The 25989-nt window shown below is 39.5% G+C and overlaps 1 protein-coding gene across 2 annotated transcripts in view; it reads right to left on the reverse strand.

Annotated features, from left to right (window-relative positions):
* DOK6 (docking protein 6) overlaps positions 1–25989 on the reverse strand; it is a 299546-nt gene that overhangs the window by 164994 nt on the left and 108563 nt on the right. For both annotated transcript variants that reach the window (XM_042463443.1, XM_042463442.1), the window contains one exon: positions 14612–14719. In XM_042463443.1, the coding sequence (XP_042319377.1) occupies positions 14612–14719 (108 nt within the window). The remainder of the gene's footprint in view (positions 1–14611; positions 14720–25989) is intronic.

Consider the following 25989-nt stretch of genomic DNA (forward strand, 5'->3'; position numbering starts at 1 on the left):
AAAATTTATTTATATCCCGCCCCTTTGAGGTCAATCGGGGCGGCTAACAATAATAAAATATAGTCATTGGTGAATCAAATGGCAAAGTTGTGGAGCAAAAATACCAGCATATTTTCCTGTCAGTATAGGGAAACCTAAGAGAGGCACGTCAGCCTTTCAAAATGGAAAACCCCGTACAAAACCAACAAACAGTAGTGTCATAGGGAAGGAGGCAGGGTCTTCAGGGAAGCCAAGTTCAGCCTCAGGCATCTGAGATGTCTTCCCCATGAGAAGAGGTGGTTTTATGCAGTATGCATTTAAAAAAAAAAAAACCTGCAATGTGATGAGGTTTATCCAAACCGAGCGGCCAGGAAGTTTCGACAATGGATATACCGATTCTACACATGTTATTAGCAGTTGGACTAAATGAATTTGAACACACTTCTTTTGTGAAGGTTGATTGAATGTCACATTCGGCTAGTAGATGTATTGGTTAATTACCAATTTCTGGAAATGGTTTATTGACACCCTGAACAGCATGTTTCCTAAAGTAGCAAACCGGATGCCAGTGAAAAGCCCAAAGGCATGAGATGAACGAAGAATCCCTCCCTGCTATTGATCTGCAGTAACAGACATTTGGTAGAAAACTATCTCTGAATCAGGACTAAATGAGTCTCATGACTAATATCCATTAGTAAGCCTACACATCTTGCCCATCACAGTCCTTCCTGTAGAGTATGTGAACTGGATTCCACTGATCCTCTCCACTAGTTTTCTGTTCCACCACTGTATTTTCATTGAAGGCATGTCCTTCATCCCCAAGATATGAATCTGCACAAAAAGAGAGAATCTGTTCTTTGGGAGCCAAGTGCCATAAGCAAACCTGTCAGATTTTCCAGCTCTGTAACCCTGATAGCAACTTGTGGCTAAGACTGCACTCTTGACACTGAGAGATGTCAATCACCTGTGCTCTCTCTCTCTCACGGTCACAGAGATCAGAGATCTCTAGTTTATACAATACACCAAGCAGAAGTACAAGTCATCTGCTTGTTTTCCAAGGCTTTGTGAACATGTCAGAAATTCAAGATAGCAACAATAATTTGAGAATCAGTGTGACATAGTGGTTTGCGCATTGGGCTATGACTTTGGAAACTAAATCTTTGCATGGCCATGGAAGCCCACTGAGTGATCTTGGACAGGTCACACTCTCAGCCCCAGAGGAAAGCAAAGGGAAACCCCCTCTGAACAAATCTTGCCAATAAAACCTTGTGATAGTGTCACTTTAGAGTCACTATAAGTTGGAAACAACTTGAAGTCACATAATAACAGCAACAACAACAACCAATCATTAGAAAATTCATAACATTGTTGCATACTTAAAAACATTTCATTGGCATCTAGTTTCAATACTTATGAGATCATAAACTGGACTTATAGTCTTGTAACTACGATTTTTGGGGTGTGTGTGTGTGTGAGACATGATGGCAGGAATTCTGTAATCATTGTTACATCTGACAATGCTGGTAATCAGTCATTCATAATTTCAGAACTGGTCTACATCTGAGATTTAAAATATTATTGTACTTTGCTATTATAAAATTGATGTCTAAATAAAGTAGGAAAAATTAAAATCAACTAAATCTCAATTTTTTTTGTAAAAAAAAAGTTGAAATTTTGTGTGACCTGTATTTTTCTAGTTTACTAGAAGGACTGAGTTATTTTACATCTCATATAGTTATTGACTAGTTTTATTTACAGGAAAACTTTGTTTTCTTTGTTTCTAACTAGATTTATTTGCAGAAAACCCGTCTTTGTTTATTCCTAGTGATTACAGTTCTGTAGGGAAGAGAGCACTTGTTAAGTTCTGACTTTGTGCTTTAGATAGGTTTTTTTTATCTCTCTGTAACAGGATTAAAGATTTCACATTCCAATTTAATGAGATATCTGGTGAAATGATGTGGATCTGATCTCAAAATTATGACATTTACATGCTTCTAATAAATTTGTTCCATGTGGCTGTATTAGTCAAGAAACATATTCTATATGCAACTTGCTAAAAAGCTGAGAACAAGCTTTTCTGAGAAATAGGCAAGAAAAATAGCACTGGAGGAACACAGGATCAGGAGGAACAAAGGAGTTTTATAGCACCTAAAACTTTAGTAGATTTATTGTGGCATAAACTTTCCCCACAGTATCCCACAGTATTTGATGGAGTCCATTCTATGCCTGAAAACTTGCTGTGTACACATCTGCTGGTGATTAACCTTTAAGCACTATCACAAGACATTTGAGTCCCACTAAATAATGTTTTGTTCCAGAATTCACAACCAACTAGACTTTCAATATATGAATTCTGCAACATTGTCACCTGAACAATGGTAAACAATACGTAGAGAGATCTTGTAGCACCTTTGAGACTGAAGGTGCTACAAGAACTCTACGTACAGATTCTGCACACTAACATGGCTATATCTTTGAATTCTTCCACAATGGTAAACAATGGCCAGCATGCTATTACTGATATATGCAAGTGTAACTCCAACTTACACCTGTGTATGTCTTTTTTGGTCTTTGCAAAGGTTGGTATTTCCTCCCTCTATCTGCAATGACTACAGCTAACCCCTGTGACTCATCTCCACATTTTTCTACCCTGAGATGTGGAAACTCTGAGATGTCACCAGATAAATGATGAAATGTACACTTTTGGAGCATGCTATCAAACTCTAAAGTGTTCTTGGATAAATTGGCTTGTAACTGTTCATTTGAAAAACGTAATTAAAAACATGTGGCAGTTACTCTTCATAGCCATAGGGCATAAAAAGCCATTACCACCTAAACTTGGTGGGAGAAAACTCCCATAGCAGAATGATGGTCTTTGCAACCTCTTTACACAGACAGCTATTACTGTACAGAAAACCAGATGCAGAAGACTTGAATTCCAAGACAATAAGGAATGAGGGAATTCTTGTGCTTGGTTTTATACAATAAGAACCTGGCCTAGATGTTTTTGCAGCACCTCCCCAGTTTATCAATTGAGTTTTTACAAAGTTATTTCATCTTCTACTATCTTTACCATTGTCCTGATGTTTCAGAACTTTTCTTCCCATGGAATATGCAAAGCTTCCCCTTTGTGCCCATAAAGATTTTTACTACTGCACAATGACCAAGATTGGAAAAAAGAAACTACTCACACACAGACACACAACTCTACACAAATAAAACTTTTCAACTTCTGTCATAGTTAACACCATATGAAGCCATGCACATTAACCCTTATTTTCATATCAAATTACATATGAAATATGAAAATGAGGGGGAAGGTCCTCATTTGAACAGTTCTGTTATTTACATTACTTCAGAAAATACATAAAAAGCATTCCAAAGTCTCTACATGTCAGGACTGTCAATCAGCTTGATCAAGACAAATTATTCATGTTGGAAAGCTCTTGCTAGACAATAAGAGAGAGAGTTTCATCAAGCCAAGTTATTTCACTTTGTCTCTTGAAACACACTGTAATAATGCTGCCAGAATTGAAGAATTGCTGCCTAATCCGTAAAGGCTGCCAGCACAGTTGAGGTTATTTTCTCTTGGCCAAGAGCACAGTCAGAAAACAAAAGTTCAGCAAACGATTGTTGTAGATACTTAGTTCTTGTTCAGACGCCTGAAGAAGCAAAGTGTTTATAGGTGAGAATACACTGCATAGTTTATAAGGCATCTCATAAAATAGTTATTTGACAATTTGAAAATGCAGTAAAATTATTCAGATGTCCTTAATATTCTCCAGTGGTTCTTATTAACAAAATGTGACGAGACTGAAATAATAGTACACAAAATGTGATTTTTATACTCCATTCCTCCATCATAAATTATTTTACTAAAGCAATATTTATCCACTAGTATATCACTTTAGGTGACATCAGAGAAAAGGTTTATGCTTTTTAAAGTACCATATATACTTGTGTACAAGCCGACCTCATGTATAAGTCAGGGGAATGTTTCAGGGTCAAAATCATAGATTTTGATATGACCCATGGGTATGTTGAGGGTAACACCTAGGGGGGCTATAATGAAGGATGGAAAGGGGGAAATACCACTTCCATCCCTCCTTCTACTTCTCTTGACCACTCCCAACCACCTAACACCAATTTCCAGGTGCTGGAGGAGAGGTTTTAACATCAGATTGAGAAGGGAAGCAAGTGGTATTAAATGGGAAGTATTTTTCCTGGAAAGAGAAGCCTTGCAGATCAGACTGGGAAGGGAAGCAAGTGGTGTTAAATGGGGAGTTTTTTCCATGGGAATAGGAGGCTTGCAGATTGGACTGGGGAGAGAATCAAGTTGTGTTAAATTGGGAGTTTTTTCCCTGGGAGGAGAAGGCTTGCAAATTGAACTGGGAACCTCTGTCACACGCGCACACACACACACACACACACACACGCAGAGATGAAAACACAGGCATCAGGCTTGCTTGTTTTAAGACCTTTCTAAGCAGTACTAGTATATAGACCTGTATATAAGTCAACCAAGGATTTTAGGGTCAATTTTGGGGCATACATTTCTCAACTTATAGTCAAGTATATACGGTACTTCCCCTTTCTCTGCCCAACAGTGGAAGTGAAGAACAGGATAATAGGTATGACTCAGTTAAAGCCTCTGACAATGAAGCTCCTTTTTAGAAAGTCTTTTTATGCTTGCTTAGCCCCCATTCCTTCCCATCCTCTGTCTAGCTAGAATTTTTTTTAACAACATTGGTGCTGGGAGTATGGTGGAAGAGACCGAAGAAACACACACTTTTTAGTTTGCAACAGCACACTTACAGCAAACAATGCCATGTAGATTGAGATGGGAAACAATGGGATTCTACTCTAGTTGATCCTATTTTAGCTGACTAGATATATAGCAGCTACCCCCAGTATCCCTTACTAAGCTACACCCAGCATGTTTGAAAAGCCTAAATCTGTAAGATTGGTCACCACATTGAAATGGGAAGCTAGGAGAAGAAAAAAAAATCATTCTTGGATGCATTCCTGAAAAGGATTTCAAATGGTCTCCAGAAAGTTCAACATGTTTTGCTAGCTTATCCGCGGCTTGCCTGATCTTTCACATGTGCTATTTAAAAAGCTTTTAATAAATAATTTAAAAAATCTAAAACATGTTGAACTGCACACATTTTTCTTTTCTTTTTTTCTTTAGTGATGTAGGAACCTATCCCTATTCTTTCCATGTTATTTATACCTCTGGTATCAAACTTCCTGTTAAAGAAGTAATGCCTAGGTACACATCACCTTCATTAACTGAGGTATATATCACACAAAGGATATGGACAGAATGGATGTTATCACACAGGAGGAATGTCTCCCAATTTCAAAAGAAAAGAAAGTAAGGCCAATTCGGAAAAGGGCACAAGCATGGTGGATGGTTATCACACCACAGTGCCCATCCCAAAGCCAAAGTAGTGTGAAAGCAAAAGAAATTATCATATGAGTATGTACCCTTTGTAGTCTAGAATTTGCATTAGCATCCCTGCACATGCGCAGTGAGGGCAGAATCAGATCGTGAACTTTTTACACTTCCAGCAGGGCTTGTCTCTGGTTCCCGTGGTTTTGCCTTGTTTCACGTTTTTGGTTCATTCATTACCCTTTATTTCACATTATTACGCAATTAACATTACTTGTTCATTCATTACCCCTTATTTCATGTTATTTAGGCAATTCACCAATTCAAAACCAGCTCAAAGCAACCTTGTACTTGGTTTCAGCATTGGACTATTACTCTACAAGGCAGGGATCGAATCCCACTGGGTGACCTGGTGCAAGTCACACTCTCTCATCCTCCTCAGAAAATGGCAATGGCAAACCCCATCTGAATAAACCTGCCAAGAAAATCCGTGACAGGGTCACAAGAGAGAAAGAGAGAGCCAGTCCTTTCCCTCCAGTTGGAAAGGATGAGTTTTGCAAAGGGAAAGAGACAGAAAGGGCTAAGAGGAGGAGGGAGCAGAGGAGGAAGTGTGTGTATGTGTGTCTGTGGGGAGGGAGTGTTGCTTCATCCCCAAAACAATTCCAGAACTGAGAGGAGAGAAAAGCCCCCCACACCCAGAGGGAGGAAGGGGGGAAAGATGGACTTTAGTGCCGGTCTTTTAACTTTTGGGGCTCCCCCCCCCCCGGCAGCACAATTGCCTTCACAGCAGCCAGGGAGCACAGGAGAGAAAACTGCAGCCAGCAAAAGAGCTTGGGAATTGTAATCTGATTCGAAGGCAATCCAAGGGCTACTGAGACATGCGTTCCATACCTGCCAAATTCGAACTGAACGCAACTTTGGAGTGGAACAGGATTTGTAAATTCTGCATTTCCCTGAATTTACACATCTCTCGGTTGACCCTGGATTGGGTTTGAATTTACCTAGCATTGACTTTGATTGCGTGTGATAACCTCTCACACAATAATATGAATCTGCATGATTGCATCTGGGATCACACTACATTGACCTTCCAATTGGCAGTTCCAATATTTGTAGCGGAGTTATTTCCACATAAAATCATTGTAGAGTTTACATGGTACTTGGGTCTAGTTCCATGAATATGCTTGTGCCCCCTAATCCTACCTTTGTTTTGTCACCAGTACACTGATGACACCTAACACTAGCTTGAAAGCTATAACTGGTTTTAACTGGTTATTTTTATTCTTGTTTTTTTAACTTTTAAATTTAATTTGATTATATGTATATTCATTTGCAATTGCTGTTAGCTACCTTTTGCACCAACTGATAAGGAGTGATAGAGATGTAACAAACAGAAAAAAATAAATTTCAGTGCACTTTTTACCTCCAGACAGTTAATGAAAAGGCCTTTTTCTTAGTGCTCGGCTACAATCTAAAGTATAATACAGGTTCTCTAAGCAAGCCAAGAGGAAAACATATATCTGAGACCTATGGGTCATAATTCTGAACAATATTCTGAATTAACTGTTAGAACTAAATAGATATCAAACATCCAACTTCTCCTTTTTACTGTTTAAAACATTACCAATTATAGCGAATAAATGCAGTATAGATAAATACAGTGGCAAGTCATACTTGATAATAAGTCCAATGTGAGTGCCTCAAGAGCATATGGGATTTCTGCATGGTTGGTTTCATGCTCTGTTGGCCAACCAAAAACACCATGTCATAAATAGGGCTTCCATTTTAATATGCTGCACATAAGGCTCACCATCTCTTCATGCTTTTTAACTGTTTGTAGTTAAATTCCTTGTTGATCAATTACTCTAAACATTCCTGAAAACCTCCTGGGCTAAGAACAAAATGAAGCTTGGTATTTTGAAAATGCAACTGGGAACAATGCTTGATGAGTTTAAACTCCAATTTGTTTGCAGCAACTCCAACTTTAATTGCCACTAATGGTCTGTTTCAGTAAAAGTCATTTCAATTGTTTTTTTTTAAACCTGCTTTTAAATTAAATGAGATTTATTGATCGATGATATGAAAATTCTTTTAGTTTAATTGTCATAAGGGATAATTTTGTTGTGAATATGTTAGCAGTATGTGCAGATCCATTTTCAACCTTAATGCATTTTTAATAACTTTTTCCATCTCCAACTGCTTTGAATTGTAAATTTGTCTTTGCAGAGATTTAACCCCCCCTTTTAGAGCTTTTGCCATAATAGCTGTTCATTTTTATTTATCCTAAAAGAACATTCTTACAGCCAACATATCAGATGCTTCACCAAGCTTGAAAGCATCCATAAATGACTGGCACATGTAATGTGCTGCATTAGGGAATTAATTCAACATAATCCTCACCTAGAACTCAAGGAGTTAATTCAGGAGTTCCCAAGAAATCATCAAGGCTCTGTGGAATTTTTATTTTATTTAGCGTATCACAACCTTTTCTTTTGAACCTCCCACAGTTTCAAGAGGAACTTGCCATTAGATTCACTGTATTTGTTTTAAAATGTAGAGGTCCAAAATGTGCTTGATCATGCAGAACTAGTTGTACACTACTGCTCCTGCTGCTCCTGTTGTTGCCATTATAATTTTTTTTCAAGACACTTTATTACTATCATCATATTGCTCTAAAACATTTGAAAAGTATCTTTATAAATCTCTACTGCTATGATTTTTCACGAAAGGACTATTTTGATTCCCTATTTCATCTATGATCATTCTTTTAAACGCAATGCAGGTTTATATGGAAACATACATTTAAAATTGCTCACATTTTAATAGTTTATTACCTAGCAAACAGAGTTAAAGAAGTCTTCATGTTTCAAGCAGGTATTCATTGGTTTCTAGCTTTCTGTTCATAAGGAAAACAAAATTATGAGTGGTTTCCCCATACCAATTTGTTCTACCTGAGGTTCTTTAAATGTTCTCAGAGCGGTGGAACAGACGGGGAAAAGAAAGTGGTTTCCAACCGCTTTGAAGTTAAGGTTTTTAGATGATGTACGACTCCAAAGCGGGTGAAAACCGGAACAAAGCCATGGTCCGGGGCTAAAAACGAGAGCAAACAGAGCCCAGGACAGTCCTGCTTAGTGCGGAAGATGTGCATTCACACACCTGCATATAAACACCCCGATGCAAGTGTGGGGCTGCAGAAAAGCAAAGAAATGAAAGTGTGCCAACTCCAATGGATTTAATTACAACATACACAAACCAGATGGGGGCATGGGGTGAAGGGTATGTGTGAAGGGGGCATTTAGGGGGAGGCTCCATGATTGTGCTTTGTCAATGTATCACTTGCACACTGACGGTCCGATGCCATGTACAGGCGGGGCACCACACATGCAACTCTGTGGCTGTTCAACAGGGTGGCCATCCAATGTATCTAGGCAAATGTGGGAGGTACTTGGAGGCCTATGGTGTGTTCATGTGATGGCGCACATGTTTTGTGGGGAAGCAACAACAACAAAAAAATCACCTAGCATGCAGCTTGATGCTGCGCCATGCAGTCAGGACATTGCCATTCAGCCTGCCTTGGAGTAGGCCATGCAGGCAGGTGGGTTTCAATCTGCTTGAGGAAAAAGCAGGATCAAGCTGCTGTTTCCTACCTATCTGTTCCATGCCATAGTTGCCCTGAGTCAGTGATTCATGGGTAATCTGAAGCTTGTCAAAGTGGTTAGCATTGGCTTAGATAATATTATTGTAGAATCCACAGCATAAACAATAGCACCAATCTGTGCTAATGTGTAACAGCTTCCATTCCTAACTAAATTGTACAGACATGCAGCTTTTGGGGACCTCGAGAGTTGCCTTAAAATTACTAGAAGGGTTGAGTGGGAGATAAGTGTGTGCATATGTATGCATATAAAGACCCTAAAATATCTATGCACACACTACTATGATCCAGAACAGGGGTAGGCAACCTGCGGCCCGCGGGCCGGATGCGGCCCGGTGAGGCCTTGGGACTGGCCCCAGCCTGGTCCTGCCGCCGATTGCCGCCGGGGCCTTTGGCGTCTTGCGCGAGGGGCATGGTGGGACAATTGTCTATAGAAGCCTCAGAAACATGCATTTATCTTAACATTTTTTAAAAAAATCAGCAATTTTTTTCGCGTGACCTCCATTTTTTATTTAAAAAGTGCCCTCCATTTGAAAATTTTGTCCTACATTTCTCCCGGTTTATTTATTTATTTAATTTTTTTAAAATTATTTAATTATTTATTTTTTGGCTTCGGCCCCCCCAGTTGTCTGAGGGACAGCAACCCGGCCCCCGGCTCAAAAGGGTTGCCTACCCCTGATCCAGAAGTTCAGTGCCCACCCATGACCTGCCTAAATCTACTTTTCTGTTCATTATTCACACAGAGACTGGTTGAGCTGAAACACACACACACACACACACGAAAAACTATCATGGGGTATTCTTGGCCCTACAAAAACTAGAGTTCAAATTATTAGGATGAGGAAAAAAGTTGTTGGAGTTAGAGAAGGTCAGAGAAGTGCAATAGACAGAAACAAAGGTAGAAGCTTTGAAGGTTGGAAGATTCTTTGGGGAATGTTTGAACATTATATGTCTGATTTGTTACTTTGTATGGATGTATGTATGAATATATTTTATTTTGTATGTATGCTTAATATGTATGTTTTTAATTTAATAAAATATTTATATATAAAAATTATTAGGATGTTTGATATAAGTTAGATAGGAATTTTTTATATATCTGATGTATTAGTTCACTGATAGTGAGGGTATTTCTTGCTTTGTTTTGTTCTAGTCTTGAGCTTATTAATGCCACTGAGACCATTCTGGGTATCAAATAATAAAAAGATATTTGTTATTTGAGATTACTCCAAGATTTTGAATCTGATATTTCTGATTTTGGTAGAATTCCATCTAAAACATGGTGAAGATCAGTACTCTGAATCTCAGGATCATCTACCTGCAGTGCTTCCGACTTGAAAGGATTGGCTTTAGTTAATCAGCCTTCACCCTTTTTTAATAACGATTTAATCCGTTATTTAAAAAAGGACCCTTTTTTAAACAATTACAAGGACGCTTCCATGACGAAAACGGAAGCGTTCCCCTTTAAAAGCACAATACACAATCTCACCAGGAGGCTTCCGTCGCAGATCGGTGACATTGGGGCGATGGGAGCAGAGCGGAAGGTAAGACGTCTGCTAAACTCCAATGATAGTGGGACTCTTCATCAGGTCCACGAGTCAGTACCTCACAGGGCAGGGAACATTCTTTACATAAATCAACTTTACTTAACTTTATTTTTAACTATTGATAAGTTTGATCCTTTGACAATGTGTATGGTCCCTGCTATGAAACCTCAACCCTGGTTTACTCCTCCTTTTCAGTATATTTGTGCCTTGCCTCACTCAGCTGAATGTCTGTACAGAAAGATGGTTGACCACATTAATCATAAATTCACCCTTGCTTTGTTTCTCTTGTGCTATTTCTTCAGCCAAACCGATACACTATGCACCACTGGTTGACATTAATGCATGGCATTCATGACATCTTTTTCCTACCTTTAATTCTCTTTTAAAGCCTTCCCCACCACCTTTCCATCCTTCACTTTCTGCTGATGATTTCACAGTCATTTTTAATACTAAAATTGAAAATACTAAAATACTAAAAAGATACAAAAAATGAATTTTTTTTTACATTTTTAATACTAATATGATCTGTTCTGATCTTGCTGCTTTTGAATCTCCTTCATTACCAGCTTAGCAAATATTGGTTCCTTCTAGATTTTCTATTCCCCCCATGTTTTTAAAGGAACAATTCAGACTGGTGATGTCTTTAAATTCTTCTGCCTGCTCTCTTGATCTTGGCCCCTCTCACTTCTAAGTACTCATTTTTCTATATTACTAATGTGCCCTTTTCTAGTGACTCATTTATTTCTGAGTGAAATATGTTACTGTTTCTCAAATATTTAAGAAGACTTCACTTGATCTATCTTCTCTTTCTGCTTACTGCTCCATTCCACTGCTGCTTTTTCTTTTGAACATTTTAGAATATGCTGTTGATGTACTCAACTTTCTATCTTGTATTTCTATGACGGTTCCTTCTCATCTAGATTTCATTCTTTGTATTCTATCGAGATAGCCCTTACATAGATCACATATGATCTTCTTTTGACCAACTGAAATGACCTATAGTCCTTATTCTTGATCTCTTCATGACGCTTTTCTGTGGAATCTTCTTCATGATCTAGGGATTACTGATTCAGTCTTCAATAGTTTCACCTTTTATCTCTGAGGCTAGTCATTTAATGTGTTGACTGGAGGTGGTGTATCATCTTGTCCTTTCTCATTTGGGGTTCCACATGGTTCTGTTCTGGGCTCCCTGTTGTTGTTTTTCTTTATCCACTATCTCTAGCTAATCTTATTAAATCTTATAGTTTTCAGTTCATCATTATGATGATGATACGCAGTTGTATTTTTCCACTCTAGAGCTTTCTTCTCATACTGAACATTTTATTACAACATGTTTTTCAATTATCTCAGCATGGATGCTTCATCTTTGCCTAAAACTTAATATGGCAAAGAAAGAATTACTTATTTTCCTCTGAAACCTTCTTTGCAACTTGCATTCTCCATCACTATTAATAACATTGCCATTTATCCTGTGAAGAAAGCATATCGTCTTGGTTTTATTTTTGACTCTTCTTTGTCTTTTGTTCCTCACACTGAGGCTGTAGTGAAGTTATGTCACTTTTTTCTTTATAATATTGCCAAAATCAGATTTTTTTAAAAATTTGCTTCCTCTACAAAGTTTTTAGTTCGTGCCTTTGTCATTTCCTGTCTTGATTATTGTAATCTTATTTTGACTAGTGTCCCATTATGACATCTAGCATCCTGGTTTCTATTCAGCATTCTGCTACTAATATTATCTTTTTGGTCCATTGTTTTCATTATGTTAGGCTAATTTTCAAATCTCTTTATTGGGTGCCTATTCCTTTTAGGATTCAGTTCAAGCTTCTTTTTTTAACCTTTTAAAGCTGTACATGGAGTGACTTGGCCATATTGTTTATCCCAAGCACTTGTTGCTTACAAAATGCCATGACAGTTGATAATAAATATATTTACCAGTCTGCTTGGGAACTTAATTATGTGAACACTGGATTTGCTGTAGGAAGGAAGCCAACAACAAGGAAGACAACAACACAGAATTGGAGGAAAAGGCCACAACTTTATTAACAAGCAGCACAAAGGGCAGGGTTGGCCCAAAGCATAAGGTTTGGATTTGGAAACATCAATCAACACCCCGATTGATTGATGTAAGGTTGCTTGGTCATGACCAAGCATCAGGATGATGTAGGGGCAACGGAAATGCCCTCTTGCATATATGCAACCAGTCAGTCACATATTCCAATATGCCCCTAGTCACCGGGAGATGTTAACTCGATGTGGCCCCCGCAATAGCCACACTGCCTGCCCTCAGTGCTCCCAGGTCCAATGGACTCACAATCCAGTGCTACAGAGCCCTGGAAACCATGCCCACCAGATCCAGGACCTATGATGCCACCCTAAATAAAGTTGTGACAAAAACATCCTAGCCAAGGGAGGGAGGGAGGGAGGGAGAGCAGATCTAAAATGGTGCCGGATGGCATGCAACGCAACCTTAAATAGGCCCGCCGACCAATAGGGGGCCTGGAAAGAGCGGAGGCACCACCTCCCAGGCCCCTTTTATCAATAGGCTGCACCCGGTGCAAAAGAGCTGCTCTCTCTGCTCCAGCAGCCAATGGCGGGCCTTCCTGCTGCTGGGGCTAGACAGGCCTCTGCAATAGTGGAGACTATGGCACCTTCTGCCCCAGCAACAACGCTAGCCTGGTAAATCAGGTGGCGTCATTTGTCACTCAGCTAAGCCTACTTTCCTCTTCCTTGGCTCAGATTTGTCTTTTTTCATTTTCTGTTCCATACTCCTGGAAATGCCTGCCTGAATATATGTAGAGTGCTCTCAATTAGGAATTTTCTTGTTTTCCAAAGGTTGGAAATTTTAGTTTAATATTATTTTTATTAATATTCTTTCACAATCCTATACAGTGCACCCGCGTCATACGCAGGTACATTATATGTTGCTTCTTCCGGCACCATGCTTGTAATGGGGCTCGAGCATACATGCTTTTTTTTAATCTTGAACTATCTGAATAATATATTTTATAAATTATATTGTATTGAGTTTATATCTGTATTACTCTTTCATTCCCATATATGTACATATGTATGTGTGAAAGTGTGTATGTACTTAATTGCATGCCTTTGGCACAGCTTGCTGTCTTTTTTGTTGTACAGTACACTGACAGTACTTTATTATAATGGCAATTTTGTGGCAAATGGAAAACTGACAGGTAGATTGGAGAAATATCTGGCTAAATCTGTAATGCTCCAAATTTAGAAACTGAAGGAAAATTTCATTTGAGGGGGCAAAATTCTCATTTGGAAGGGCAATGTCCTCATCCATCCCACCTCCAACTACACCCTGGATAAGGGTATTTGCCTAACCTAGCTTTTTTGTACTAGGTATATTCTTTTGTATATCTTGGTTTGTATGAAGTAAATTACCTTGTTGCAGCTCAATACTGATAAGTACAGGAAGAGTCAAGTGTTCTTTCATAGCCATAAATAGATACCGATAAATGCAGGGTCAAAATTGCTACAGACTTGAGTCAATTACTGGTGCTTTGTTGACATATGAGTGGAAGGAATAGTTCCATTGAAATAACATGTAATCATGTATTGAGCATCAGAAGTTGAATAAGTGTTCAAGTCTAAACTGTGGCACTGCGATTTTTACACACAAACACTTCAGATCCTTGCAGGTACTAAGTCTGCCAATTTCTTAAAAGAAAATAGAATCATACATTCAGTCAATTTTGCACCTTCCCTTTAGACTTCATATTGATAGTTAGCTAGTTGGCAGGGATTACAAGTATCATCTCTTCCAAATTTCTTCAGAACAGAATATTCACATGACCATAACAAATATGTATGTAAAAAAGGCATAAAACCTACTCTTTAACTTGGAAAAGACAGATTTACCCGAGCCTATAATGACCATATTAAGGAATGTTACTGTCAATTTTAATAGCTTCAGAATTAAATAAAATATAATGTCCTGTTGTTCTGTTTTTTGTCTGATAGTTTACAGCCCACACTTACAGATCCACACTTACACATACTGCTTCCTACCTTGTGAAAATTTCTGAAATATGCTGCCTTCTCATCTGGAAATTTTTCTAGCCTTCTGGGTCCTTTACTAGAAGCTTTTTTGAAAACCAGCCAACATCTTCTGAAAATCTGCAATAAAAATTAAGGGAATTATATTCAACTTGGTTCTTAAAACAAGTGTCTTATAATTTCCAGAAACTCACAGAGTGTGGAACAATTTGATACAGGGGACTCAGAATTTTTACCTTCATTTTTCAAGTGCAAAGTAGCACCATGGAATCCAGTCTGGAACAGGGACAGAAAAACTGGGCTAACCCCTGCATCTTCAATTACTTTTTTGTTTAAAATCCTCCATGACTTTGTTCTCTGTTTGCGTGCACAGTGCTCATGCACATGCACAATGTAGGCATATAGGAGTAAATCTCTGGAGGGAAAGGAGTAAATCTCTGGCTGAAATTCTGTTTGCACTTATGATGACTTAATGAAACTAGCACAGGCAGTGGTGGTAGGAGGGCACAATGGGCACGAAGGAAGTAAGGCATTGGAGAAATAGTCTGCTTCATGCTAGAAGATTTTATCTGCTTTCCCTCAACATCATTTTGTACCCCTGTAAAAAGAGTACAACTGTTAACAAAGAACACTAATGGGATTCAGACATAAGACTGCATCTGCACTAAAAAATATCTGGTTTGACACTACTTTAGCACCAAAGCTCTCTGACAGAGAAGACTTAATGTTTCACAAAACTACAGTTCCCAAAATGCCATAGCATTGAGCCATGGCAGTTAAAATGGTGTCAAACTGCATAATTTCTGCAGTGCAAATACAGCCATATGTCTCTTAAGTGTCACTGCCCTTAGCTGCTTTCAACTTAAAAATAATCATGCCTTGTTTCATTATTTGATTGAAAACATACTAAACAAAGGATTTATGGAATACCCACAGTGCTCCAAACTGACCTTTCATCCTGATTTATCAGATTAACAAAGTATTTTACTCATGGACCATATTACTAAGTGCATTCTTGTTTTTGCTTTCAAGCTCTGCATTTGCTTATTCCTATCCTTTCTCAGTACAGTATTTGCCTCTCTTTTCCCCAGAGCTAAGGAAGTTCCTTTAAAGAGTAATTAGTTACAATTCTAAGACCTCCATACTTGCCATTAAAAACGGTCACCCGCTAGCCGGGCAGACCATTTTGCCGCTAGAGACGGCAAAAACTACAAGCTCCAGTATGCACTGGGGCTTGCCCCGGCTCCCTATTGGTGCGCGGGGTGGAAGGGGTGGTCCTTCCGCCCCACGACGCTCTGGGAGTCAGGCTCAGTGGTGCGGAGCTTCTGGTCCTCCAGGGCAGCCCATTGGTTGGGCTGCCTTGGAGGAGGAGCTCCGCAGCACATGTTGTGGGGGGCGGGGCTTAGGCCTATATAAGGCCGTGCTACAGGCCCCGTCCCCCAGTTGGCGCTTGGCTTCGCATGGTGCGGAGCCAAGCTAGGAAGGGAGGAAGACAGGAGCAGCTTCCCCCGCCCACCCACTGCTGTTTTGTGGGTTGTCACAACTTGGGGCAGCAGCATAGGCCAGGATCTGCACGGTGTGGTACCAGGGCTATGGAGCTCTGGTTGGGAGTCAATAGGTACCCGGGGGCGAATAGGGCAGGCGTATGGCCATTGCGGGGGCCATAACGCGGGAGCGCCTCCCGGTGACTAGGGGCTTAGTGAATATGTGAACGCATGGCATGTTTTGCAGTCAAGTTGTGTTCCTTAGCCCCTAGGTCAGTGATGGCGAACCTATGGCACACGTGCCAGAGGTGGCACTCAGAGCCCTCTCTGTGGGCACACATGCTGTCGTCCTAGCACAGAGTTTGCCAGAGTTTCTTACTAGAAAGCCAGTGGGACATGGCACTTTGCAATAAATAAGTGGGGTCTGGGTTGCAGTTTGGGCACCCGGTCTATAAAAGGTTCACCATCACTGTCCTAGGTCATCCCAAGCGCCTTGTGGGTGCCAGGTTTTTGGATAATCAGACAAAAGTGGGGTTGTTTGATTTCACAGATCCTGACCTCATGCTTGGTGCCAACCCTTTCCAATTGCTTGCTAATAAAGTTGTGGCCTTTCTTCCAAACTTGTTGTTATGTGTGGTTATTTGCAGCAGCATCTGGAGCAATAGCTAAAACTCAATAATACAACTCAGCACAAACAGATACAATGTGCCAAGTTAACAGAAACTCACTCACTATTTTAGGAAAGCAAAATATCTTGTAATGCACCACCACCACTACCCCCACCCCCCCACCCACCCCGGGCCCTAGAAATTGTAATATAAAATTGAGTATCTACAACTGGAAGTCTTACCAATAAAGCTGCATTAAATGAAGTGTACAGTTTACCAGTACATGCATAATATGCATAGTATTATCACCAATCTGAGTTGGTGATTAATTTATGACCTGAATTGCTTTGGGCTTAGTTACTGAAGGACTGTCTTACACCCACACAAACATACCCATTAATCTGCACCCATAGAAATCAAGAACCTGAGACACGTGCCCTCTTACAACATCTCTTAAGACAATTTGTGCTACCCAAAGAAGTATCATTCCCCTCCAACAACTTGTTCTAAATAGGTTTTAAAAACTACTTATGCCAGGATTCTTTTAACGGAAGGTTCTTGTATAAAATGATTTTTACTATTGTGACTGGTTTGAACATTTTGTTTTTATGTTTTCATTAAGTCTATGCTGTAGACTTGATTTTTTTCATGCACCATATATTGGGGGGGTTCGGCGTGAAATTTAGTATACAAATATTGTAAATATGCAAGCAGGAAAACAAGCAAACAAACCTCATTCACATACAAGTCTTGTCAATTAAAAATGATTCCTATTATTGCTTTTGTACATTTGTTATTGAAGTAAAAGTGACAAAATTGCTACCTGATACCCCTCCATTCACCATTCACAGTTGGTTTAACTATTTTCAGAGTGCTAATAATGACTTCAGCTAAGGATTCAAAAGCTAGTCCAACCCCTAACAGGATATAAATTAATTGTGGATATTTTCAGCAGACCAGGCTGCTATCCAGATGAAATGGGAATTGTGCAAGCAGCCTTCACTGTGCTCTTCCAGTAACAATAACTCCACTCTGCAAGTTTATCTCTTGGAAATAATATTACAACATGGCAGATTTCCAGGAAAGGTAGTAGAAAGTGAACACCCGGAGGTATTCATGTTCTTTTATATCTAGTGGGCTCATTCAATGGATACTGAATTATAAAGGTAAATTTGTGGTCCTCGTGTAACAAAAATTGGTCCCTTAGGTATTTTTGTTCTGTTTTCTTTGCTCTTTGTTAATGTACCTCACTGTTTTCGCTCATCTTTTTTACTCACTTCTGTTCCTTTTAACCAAACTAGACCTGCTTATTTAGGTGACTTTAAGAAATGCAGTGTGCATAAAATACGCTTCAGGAATTTTGATTTAATGTTTAAATTTAATTTTAATATTGAGCAATAGATGAGTCTAAGCAAAAGATTAATTTGCAATACATATGACTGAGATTTCATGAGTTTGTGAAATTTAATATGGAGATTGATCTAAGAACAATCCTCATCTTACAGGCACAATTTTTTTCCATTCTTTAAACATGCAATGTCTCACCCTTTTTAAAAGCTATATTCACATAGTCACACATGTTGCTTCTATGATTTGATTTACCCTTACAAAGGTGTAAGATCTGAATATTTCTTTGCACATATAAAGTCTTCCTATAACATTATCATTTAACAAGCAGCAGAAAGCTAGATACTGGATTACAAATGTTTACTCTTTGAACTACATGCCATTGGCGGCAAAATAAACTAGCATTCTTTCAGGAATTTGTCATTGGTAACAAATGCTGAAAGGATGGTAGAACATTTTCAAAAAATTGTTCTAAAAGTAGCATAATTTACGGCCAAGCTTCTAAAAGATACATTTAGATTTCCACAAATCTATGATTCTGTAGTCATTTTTAGGAAAATACTATCACATCACCTAAACTCAGAAGGCTCTACTCAGGTATCTTCAAATTGTGATATCTTTTTAATTATATTATTATTCATGGTTAGTCAAAATTCTCTAATCTGTTGACTGTGAATTCTTGTTGCTTTTTACAGAGAATAACATTGATTCTTTTCTTCCTTTTCCTATACATAGGAAAGCTTTGTAAACTCTAATAAATAAATAATAAGACCAGGAAGACAAACACCACAAATACATAGTAAATGAATGCATACTTTACACAAGACATCTTGTTGTCACACCGAAGCCCACTTAATTATTCAGGAACAGTTAGCAACTCTTTTATCTCTGGCCTACATCTTGTTGTCATTGGTTGTAATCAAATACAGTTGGGTTACTGTGGAAGACCATTGATAGTATACTAGCAACTATAGACGATTTCGGCATCAGCCTTTGAACAGAGAAGAGAAATGCTGTATAATACAGAATGATACAATCTGACTACTTTTCCAGCAAACTATATAACACTGATACTACCCCAGGAAAATGTATACATCCTTGTATCTCATATCCATCCAAATCTAAATCATATTTAACAAGAAGAAATTGGTGGAGGTCCCAAAATGAAATGTTTCAGTATGGAACACTCTTCTTCATTATTCCAGTCAGCTAGATATGTCTTCACCTGCAGTAACTCACTCTGCTCCTCTCTTGCCTGTTCTCCACTTCTTTTTCTAACTGATGGTCATTCAATGTATAGTGAACATGCTTATTCCTAAAAGGACTGGGTATTTTGAGGTTGATATTTTTAGGAGTGCTTCCTGATTTTTTTAAGATTTATTTTTTACTTTGGCAGACCTTGGTGTTCCCCATTAGTGTCTGTTTTAAAGCACTCCAGTAATCCACTACATAATTTTATATGTACACGCACACAAACACATACACATGCACAAAAGTAATCACACTGGCTTGAATCCTATTGATAGTCCAAACAAGAGCAGACCCACTGAATCAATGGAGTTTATGTAAGTGGGATTTAAATGAGAATCTTGTGATACTTTAAAGGCTCTTTCTCATTTACACAATTGCAGAGAGCCTTCAACATTTGTGGGTTTGACTTTTGTGTATTTGATTATTAATAGATTTCAGTACTATGTTATCTGCAGGAATCTCTAGATCATCAAGTTGACTTTGCCAGAAGCTGACCATAGAATTATGATGGAGGACCTAGAGATTCCTAGAGAAAACACTTCTTTAGGCATTTGTAAGTCCTTCACCATTATTCTATGGTCAAGATCTGGTGGATGTTGACCATACAATTGCACTGGAGGACCTAAAGATTCCTAGACAGGTGTTCTCTCAAGTAAAAAAGTGGGGGTTTTGGAATTTAGCACATATCTAAATAATCCAGGTTACTTTACCTGGATTGAATCCTCTTCCGGGATACAGCCAGATACTATCATATGCATTTTGCCACTGATGACGCCTCCCACCTAAAACCCACCTAGAATCTGAGCTCATCTTGTTGATTTGCAAAATTAGGAAGCTCCCAACATTGCAAATTGGCTGGCTGAGCACAGCTAGGAGCCAGGTTTTAATGGGTTTTAGGCAGGAGGTGGCATCGGCAGCGAAATGCATATGATAATATCTGGCTGCATCCCGGTAGAGGATTCAAATCGGGAAGGGTAACCCGGATTATTTAGCTGTGAGCTAAACTCCCTAATTTGTGATTTCCCCTTTTTTACAGAAGCCCTGTGCCCCTAACCCTAGCAAATGAGGAGGGCCCATTGTATAGCACCACAACTCCATGTTAACTGTCACTGCAACATCCAGTGGAATATTGGGGTTTGTAGTTCATGACACACTAGAGCCCTCTGGCTGAGAAATATCCCTCTCTAGACTGCAAACCCCACAATTCCACAAGATGTTGATGTAATTAATTGTAGTGTCACAGCATTATAAATGCGGAGTATGAAAGGGCCATATAAAGGTAAAGGGTCCTATAAATGTTTTATTTGATGCAAAATTTGTTGAATCCTCCCTCTTCAAACATTTGATCAAGCAGGCTAATGTCTGTGCCAAATGAACTATGTGAAGGTTTTTTTAGTGACACCAAGGGGTGTCTGCACACTCCGAGCCCTCATCACACCACCTGGGCGCCATCTTGGTGCATGCCTGTTTACATGGCGCGTGCCATGATGACGCTTCTCATGTGCACTGCCCAAACAGCGCTGCGCACAAGGGGTGTCATCTTGGTGTGCTAGCACGGCTATGGTGCCCCTTCCAGGATACAAAAAGAACTCGCCCAAAAGCGGGTCCTTTTTGGTCCCTCAGGAGGCTGCAGCTTGTGGGTGCCGTGGCCTCCTTCTGAGGCAAAAAAGGCCTGCGTTTAGCTGTCCATCTGTGTAGCCCTCATGACTCTTTTGCATCCCCCCCCTTTAAAATGGTAACTTGGCTACAATTCTGTATTTGTTTAGCTAAGATAAGGCTCCGCTCAACTCAATGTGGGTTACTTCTTTGTTGACATTCATAGGATTGCACAGGATTGCACTGTTAAATACTTGCAAAAACTAACAATGGGCAAAATAGTAAGTGAATAATTTTGGCATCTTTTTTGTGTGTGGACAGGATGGGTCTATTAAATATTTATCCTAAAAATATCCTCATATAAAATTAGGTTAGTTTTCAATTTCATTCTGCTACTTTTTTTTCATGTGTTAAAGTTTTTCAAAAAACCAATGGTCTCTCTTAAATTACACTACCAAATTAACTGTCCACCCAATCAATAGTTTTAGCCAACTGTTATAGCTCTGAATTCCAAGACTTTCTCTGTCACACTGCCAGAGCTTCTAATAAGATTATTTAAAAGGTTATTAAAATAACAGTTTTATACCAATTGAGGAAAGAGCATCAATACCATCATGATAAAATTGCATTTCTTATAATAACAGGAAATGCAGAGGTATTGCAAGACAACCTACAAGGGAAGAGTACTTTTCACCACAGGTTACCATTAGCTCAAACTACGGGACAGCAGAAGAAATGAATAAAATTTATTGAATATTTTGCTAGAGTTCAAAGGAGAATTCCTGTGGGAAGGAAAGCATATACACATCTTCCAAATGAAAGCAAATTAGTTGTTTCTTTACCTAAGTCATTAGCGTACATTCTTTTATTCACATTTTCTCTCATTATAGATGTCTTTGGCCCTGAACAGACAGGCACCCAAGTACGTACTCCGTACGTACTAGGGTTGCCTGGGGGTGTCTCTTTTAGACGCCAGCAACCCGAGTACGTACAGAGTATGTACAAAATGGTGGCGCCCTGTTCACATGGGCGCCGCCATTTTGATGTAATGGACGCCTAGTGTCTGCACATCTTGGCGCCCAGGTGATGTCGCGAGCATGCCAATGGCACACTGCGGCATCACTTGCGCAACGCAAAAAGAAGCCACTTTTTGTGGCTTCTTTTTCCGCTGCCGGGAAGCCTCGCTGTTTGGAGGTTGAGGCTTCCTGCCTGCGGAAATGGAGGCGGCAGCAGACCGCCCTTTTTGGGTGGTCTGTATCCCACCTTTGTTACCTTAAGAAACAAAATCTAGAGTTTTGGTGCTATGAATTTCACCTGGTTCTGGGAAAGCTACTAAGACTTCAGACATGCAACTTGAATTGTAATGATCTATATATACTTCCTTTACTAAAACTTCCATGTTTCCTGTATATAATGTAATTGATAACAAACTTGCTAACATTCTCACCATATTAACAATTGTTGAGGTGTAATGTACACCCCTGAAAACAGAACAAAGAGAAATATACATTCTAACAGGAAAATTCTGTGTGTATTCTCTTTGTTGTTTTTCTTTCTTTTTTTCCACCAAGGCCGATCCTGTTACTCCGATCAGTTTTAGAATTGGGAAATATGATTTGTTGTTTGATGAAAAGAATTAAAGAAAGATTAAGGCCTAATCATGTTTTCAGTATCATAGTACCAGCTATTGACACCCTCAACGGGTCTTTGGCAAGTTCCATTTTCCCGCTCGCAAGTCTAACCTTTTTTTTATTACTGTAATGGAGGGGGAGCAACAACAACAATCAACCATATATTGTTACCATACAAAAATCTGATTTTTTTAAAAAAATTAATTCAATTGGAACATAGTATATGGGGAGTATTATAGGCATTTCAGACTTTCACTAGCACAAAATAATGAATTTTGTGGGGTTTCAATAACACAAAAAAGATGCATTTTTGTTTAATTTAGTTCTATGAAGCCAACGAACAAAAAATATTCATCAGCCTTTTATGTACCATCTCTGCTTTCCCTGCCTCTTCCTATCCCACAAGATCAACATATAAATAGACAGGGACTTATTACAACAGTAAAAAAAAAATTCTGAGGAAACGTTGACCAAGTATCAGAGTTTAGCGGTGAAACGTGTGACGGAAAAGAATATATGCCAAGATGGGCCAAGAAAACATGGGTTTTGGCATTTGCTTTCCTGGCCCAGGCACTAATTTGGATCAATCCCTGGACTGGCACAGGGATGAATGGGTGTTTACATGCTCACCATTCTCCCCACATGGACCCAGTACTGGCATGTGCCCCTTACTTCTGTCCATTAATGTTGCTAGTGAATAGACTTCCATCACCACATTTAATGCAAAAATGGGGCACCTGGCTGCACACATGAGGCCAGGTGCCCTGTTTCTGCATCAGATGCCGTAACAAGGGTCTACTTACTAGCAGCATCAACACAGGGAGGTTAGGAAAAAACCCACTCCTATTTAGGGCAAAGAAAAGCTGCCCCTTTGCCTCTGGCGCCAGCTTTTCATTGGCTCCAGGCATGTAGCATCTAAATGCCACACCCCAAGTCACCCAGAAGCCACCCTGCATGTAAGTGCTGGCATGACTTCCGGGTGACTTGGGGACATGGCACATATAAACACCACACCCTCAAGTCAGGTTGAAGCCAGCTGAAGCTGCCGGTCTCTTCTGACTGTCTGGCCCCTTTTTGTTTTTTTGTTGCAGACGCAGTGGCTCAGTAGTTAATAAACTGACCCTGATGATTGTAAGTCCAGCAGGTTGGCAGTGCGAGGCTCAAACATGATGTGACAGAGTCACTAGTCCCAGCTTCTGCCAGCCTAGCAGTTCGAAAGCATGTAAAGTGCAAGACGATAAGTAGACAAATTCTTTTTTTCAGTTCACTTGAAAATCCATACCAATTTTCAAACCTATTTTCCCAAACATACATTGCTTATTTTCCCCCAATACATGCTCTTTCATATGAAATTTCAAATGCAATTTCTGGTGGTGGGAGAGGAGACCAGTTTGTAAAATGCATTGTAGATTTCACAAGTATGGATTTTAACCAGCTTCTGGTTTATTACTATAGAGTAATTAAAGCCTTATGCTACTAGGCAAATAGATGCATTAGTGAACATAATTTTGTTCATAGCTGCAGCTGAAGCAACAGCAACATAATTCTAGTAGTTTTAAGGGTCACTGGAGGTCCTTTTTATAAAACATCAATTGCACATACACATCTTTTTCTAAAGTCTTTTACAATGAAAACAACAACATCATACTTTATAAATCTCTCTCCTGATTCTTTGGAGAGATACGTTATGATATTTTATTTATTCCAAATAGTCTATAGACTATTCCTTCCCTATAATGGAACTTAAGGCTATTATTATTATTATTATTATTATTATTATTATTATTATTATTATTATATTCCCACATGGCATAGTGGTTTGAATGTTGAACTACGTCTCTGGAGAACAGAGTTTAATTCCATGGAAACCTGTAGTATGACATGTCACACTCTCAGCCTCAGAGGAAGACCATAGCAAATCTCTTCTGAACAAATCTTGGCAATAAAAACCCATGACAGATTCACTTTAGGGTCATCATAAGTCAGAAATTACTTGAAGGCATGTAACAACAGATCCCACTTTACCCCCCAACCCCGAAAGCTGGGACTCAGTTTACAATTTAAAATGGCAATACAATTAAAAACAATTAAACAATATAATTAAAGTGAACATTAAAAGAGAAATAAACTATCCTCAGTAATGAACAATAGCAAGGTTATAAAGAGCAGTTAAACTTTAAGATCAAAATCCAATCAAGTGCTATTTGAATTATTAGCCAAAGGCTTATTATTAATTTTGATCACAGCCTGGACAACATGAATAGGCCCTTAAAATACTCAGTGCAGTGAAAAGTATGGCAAGAAGAAGGACTTCATTTTGTGAACTCAGCCTGATCATCTGTTTCCATTCTTCTTCTTTTATAGCACACCATTACAAGAAATGGGAAAAGGAGAGGAAAGGATAGGGCAAGTGAGAGACAGTATAGTAAATTTAACAGCAGCAGTAGTGTCCCAAAAGAGCTGTTGCTCCATCCTGGATGCAAAATATAAGGGGGTGCAATGGCAGCTCCTCCCTCCTTCATTGAGGTGTCAGAAAAGGGAAGAAGTTCTTGGCTGTGAGGAACATGAATTGAGCAGCAGACACTCAAAACCTACCGGAATGCAAGATAATCCCCACCCTCCCCTTCTCTTTGGAATTTACTTGAGTAAGGGGCTATGCAGACAGCCCCAAAGGGGCGGCCAGCAGCTGCATGTTTTACAGTCAGATCGGGGCTGTGGCAACTGCATGCTGAGGGCCCAATCTGGCCTTTCTAGGGCGTGAGAAGGAGCTGCAAAAGTGGCTCCTGTTTGCAGCCTGGAAAGGGTGTGATAGCCGCAGCACCATGGCTTTACGGCACTCCTTTGGCACTGCATTGTGTGGACTCAGCACTAGAAGAGCAACGTGATGCTATGCATAATGCTGTGCAGCGCACGGCACCATGCCACCCTGGGGGAGGAGCTGGGGCGTGTGTCGTGTAGACACTATGCCCCAACTCTGCCCCCAAGCTAGCCTTGTAGGCACATCTACACATGGCCTAAGGCAGAAAAGGAAGAGAAGAGATCATAGAGGGAAGATGGTAAGTCCTGCTTTCTTTTAATAAAGCTGCTTCGGGTCTCTTTGGAGGTATGCTATTTAAATGATGCATGAGTCCTAAGAGTCCGGAGATCGCGCCAAAGCCACACTCCATTCCTAAGCACTGGAGTGCAGCTTTGGTGCAGCTTCCGGATTCTTAGGATGCATGCATAATTTAAACAGCATACCTCCAAAGAGACCCAAAGCAGCTTTATTTTGGCAGTCTGTAACAGGTGAAAGAAACCACCTCTAGTTGTCCTGCTAGTTTGTATTACAGCAGAAGGGGAGGGGAGAAATCTAGCAGGGGTTTTTTTATGATTGATTTCTAATTTAGTATGAGCATTTGTGGATATCTATGGCCTCAGGTAAATAAAAGACTGATGAAGAGGACTGATAACCACAAAGATGCATTCTAAAATAT

This window comes from Sceloporus undulatus, chromosome 4, assembly GCF_019175285.1.
Source record: "Sceloporus undulatus isolate JIND9_A2432 ecotype Alabama chromosome 4, SceUnd_v1.1, whole genome shotgun sequence".
Lineage (NCBI taxonomy): Eukaryota > Metazoa > Chordata > Lepidosauria > Squamata > Phrynosomatidae > Sceloporus > Sceloporus undulatus.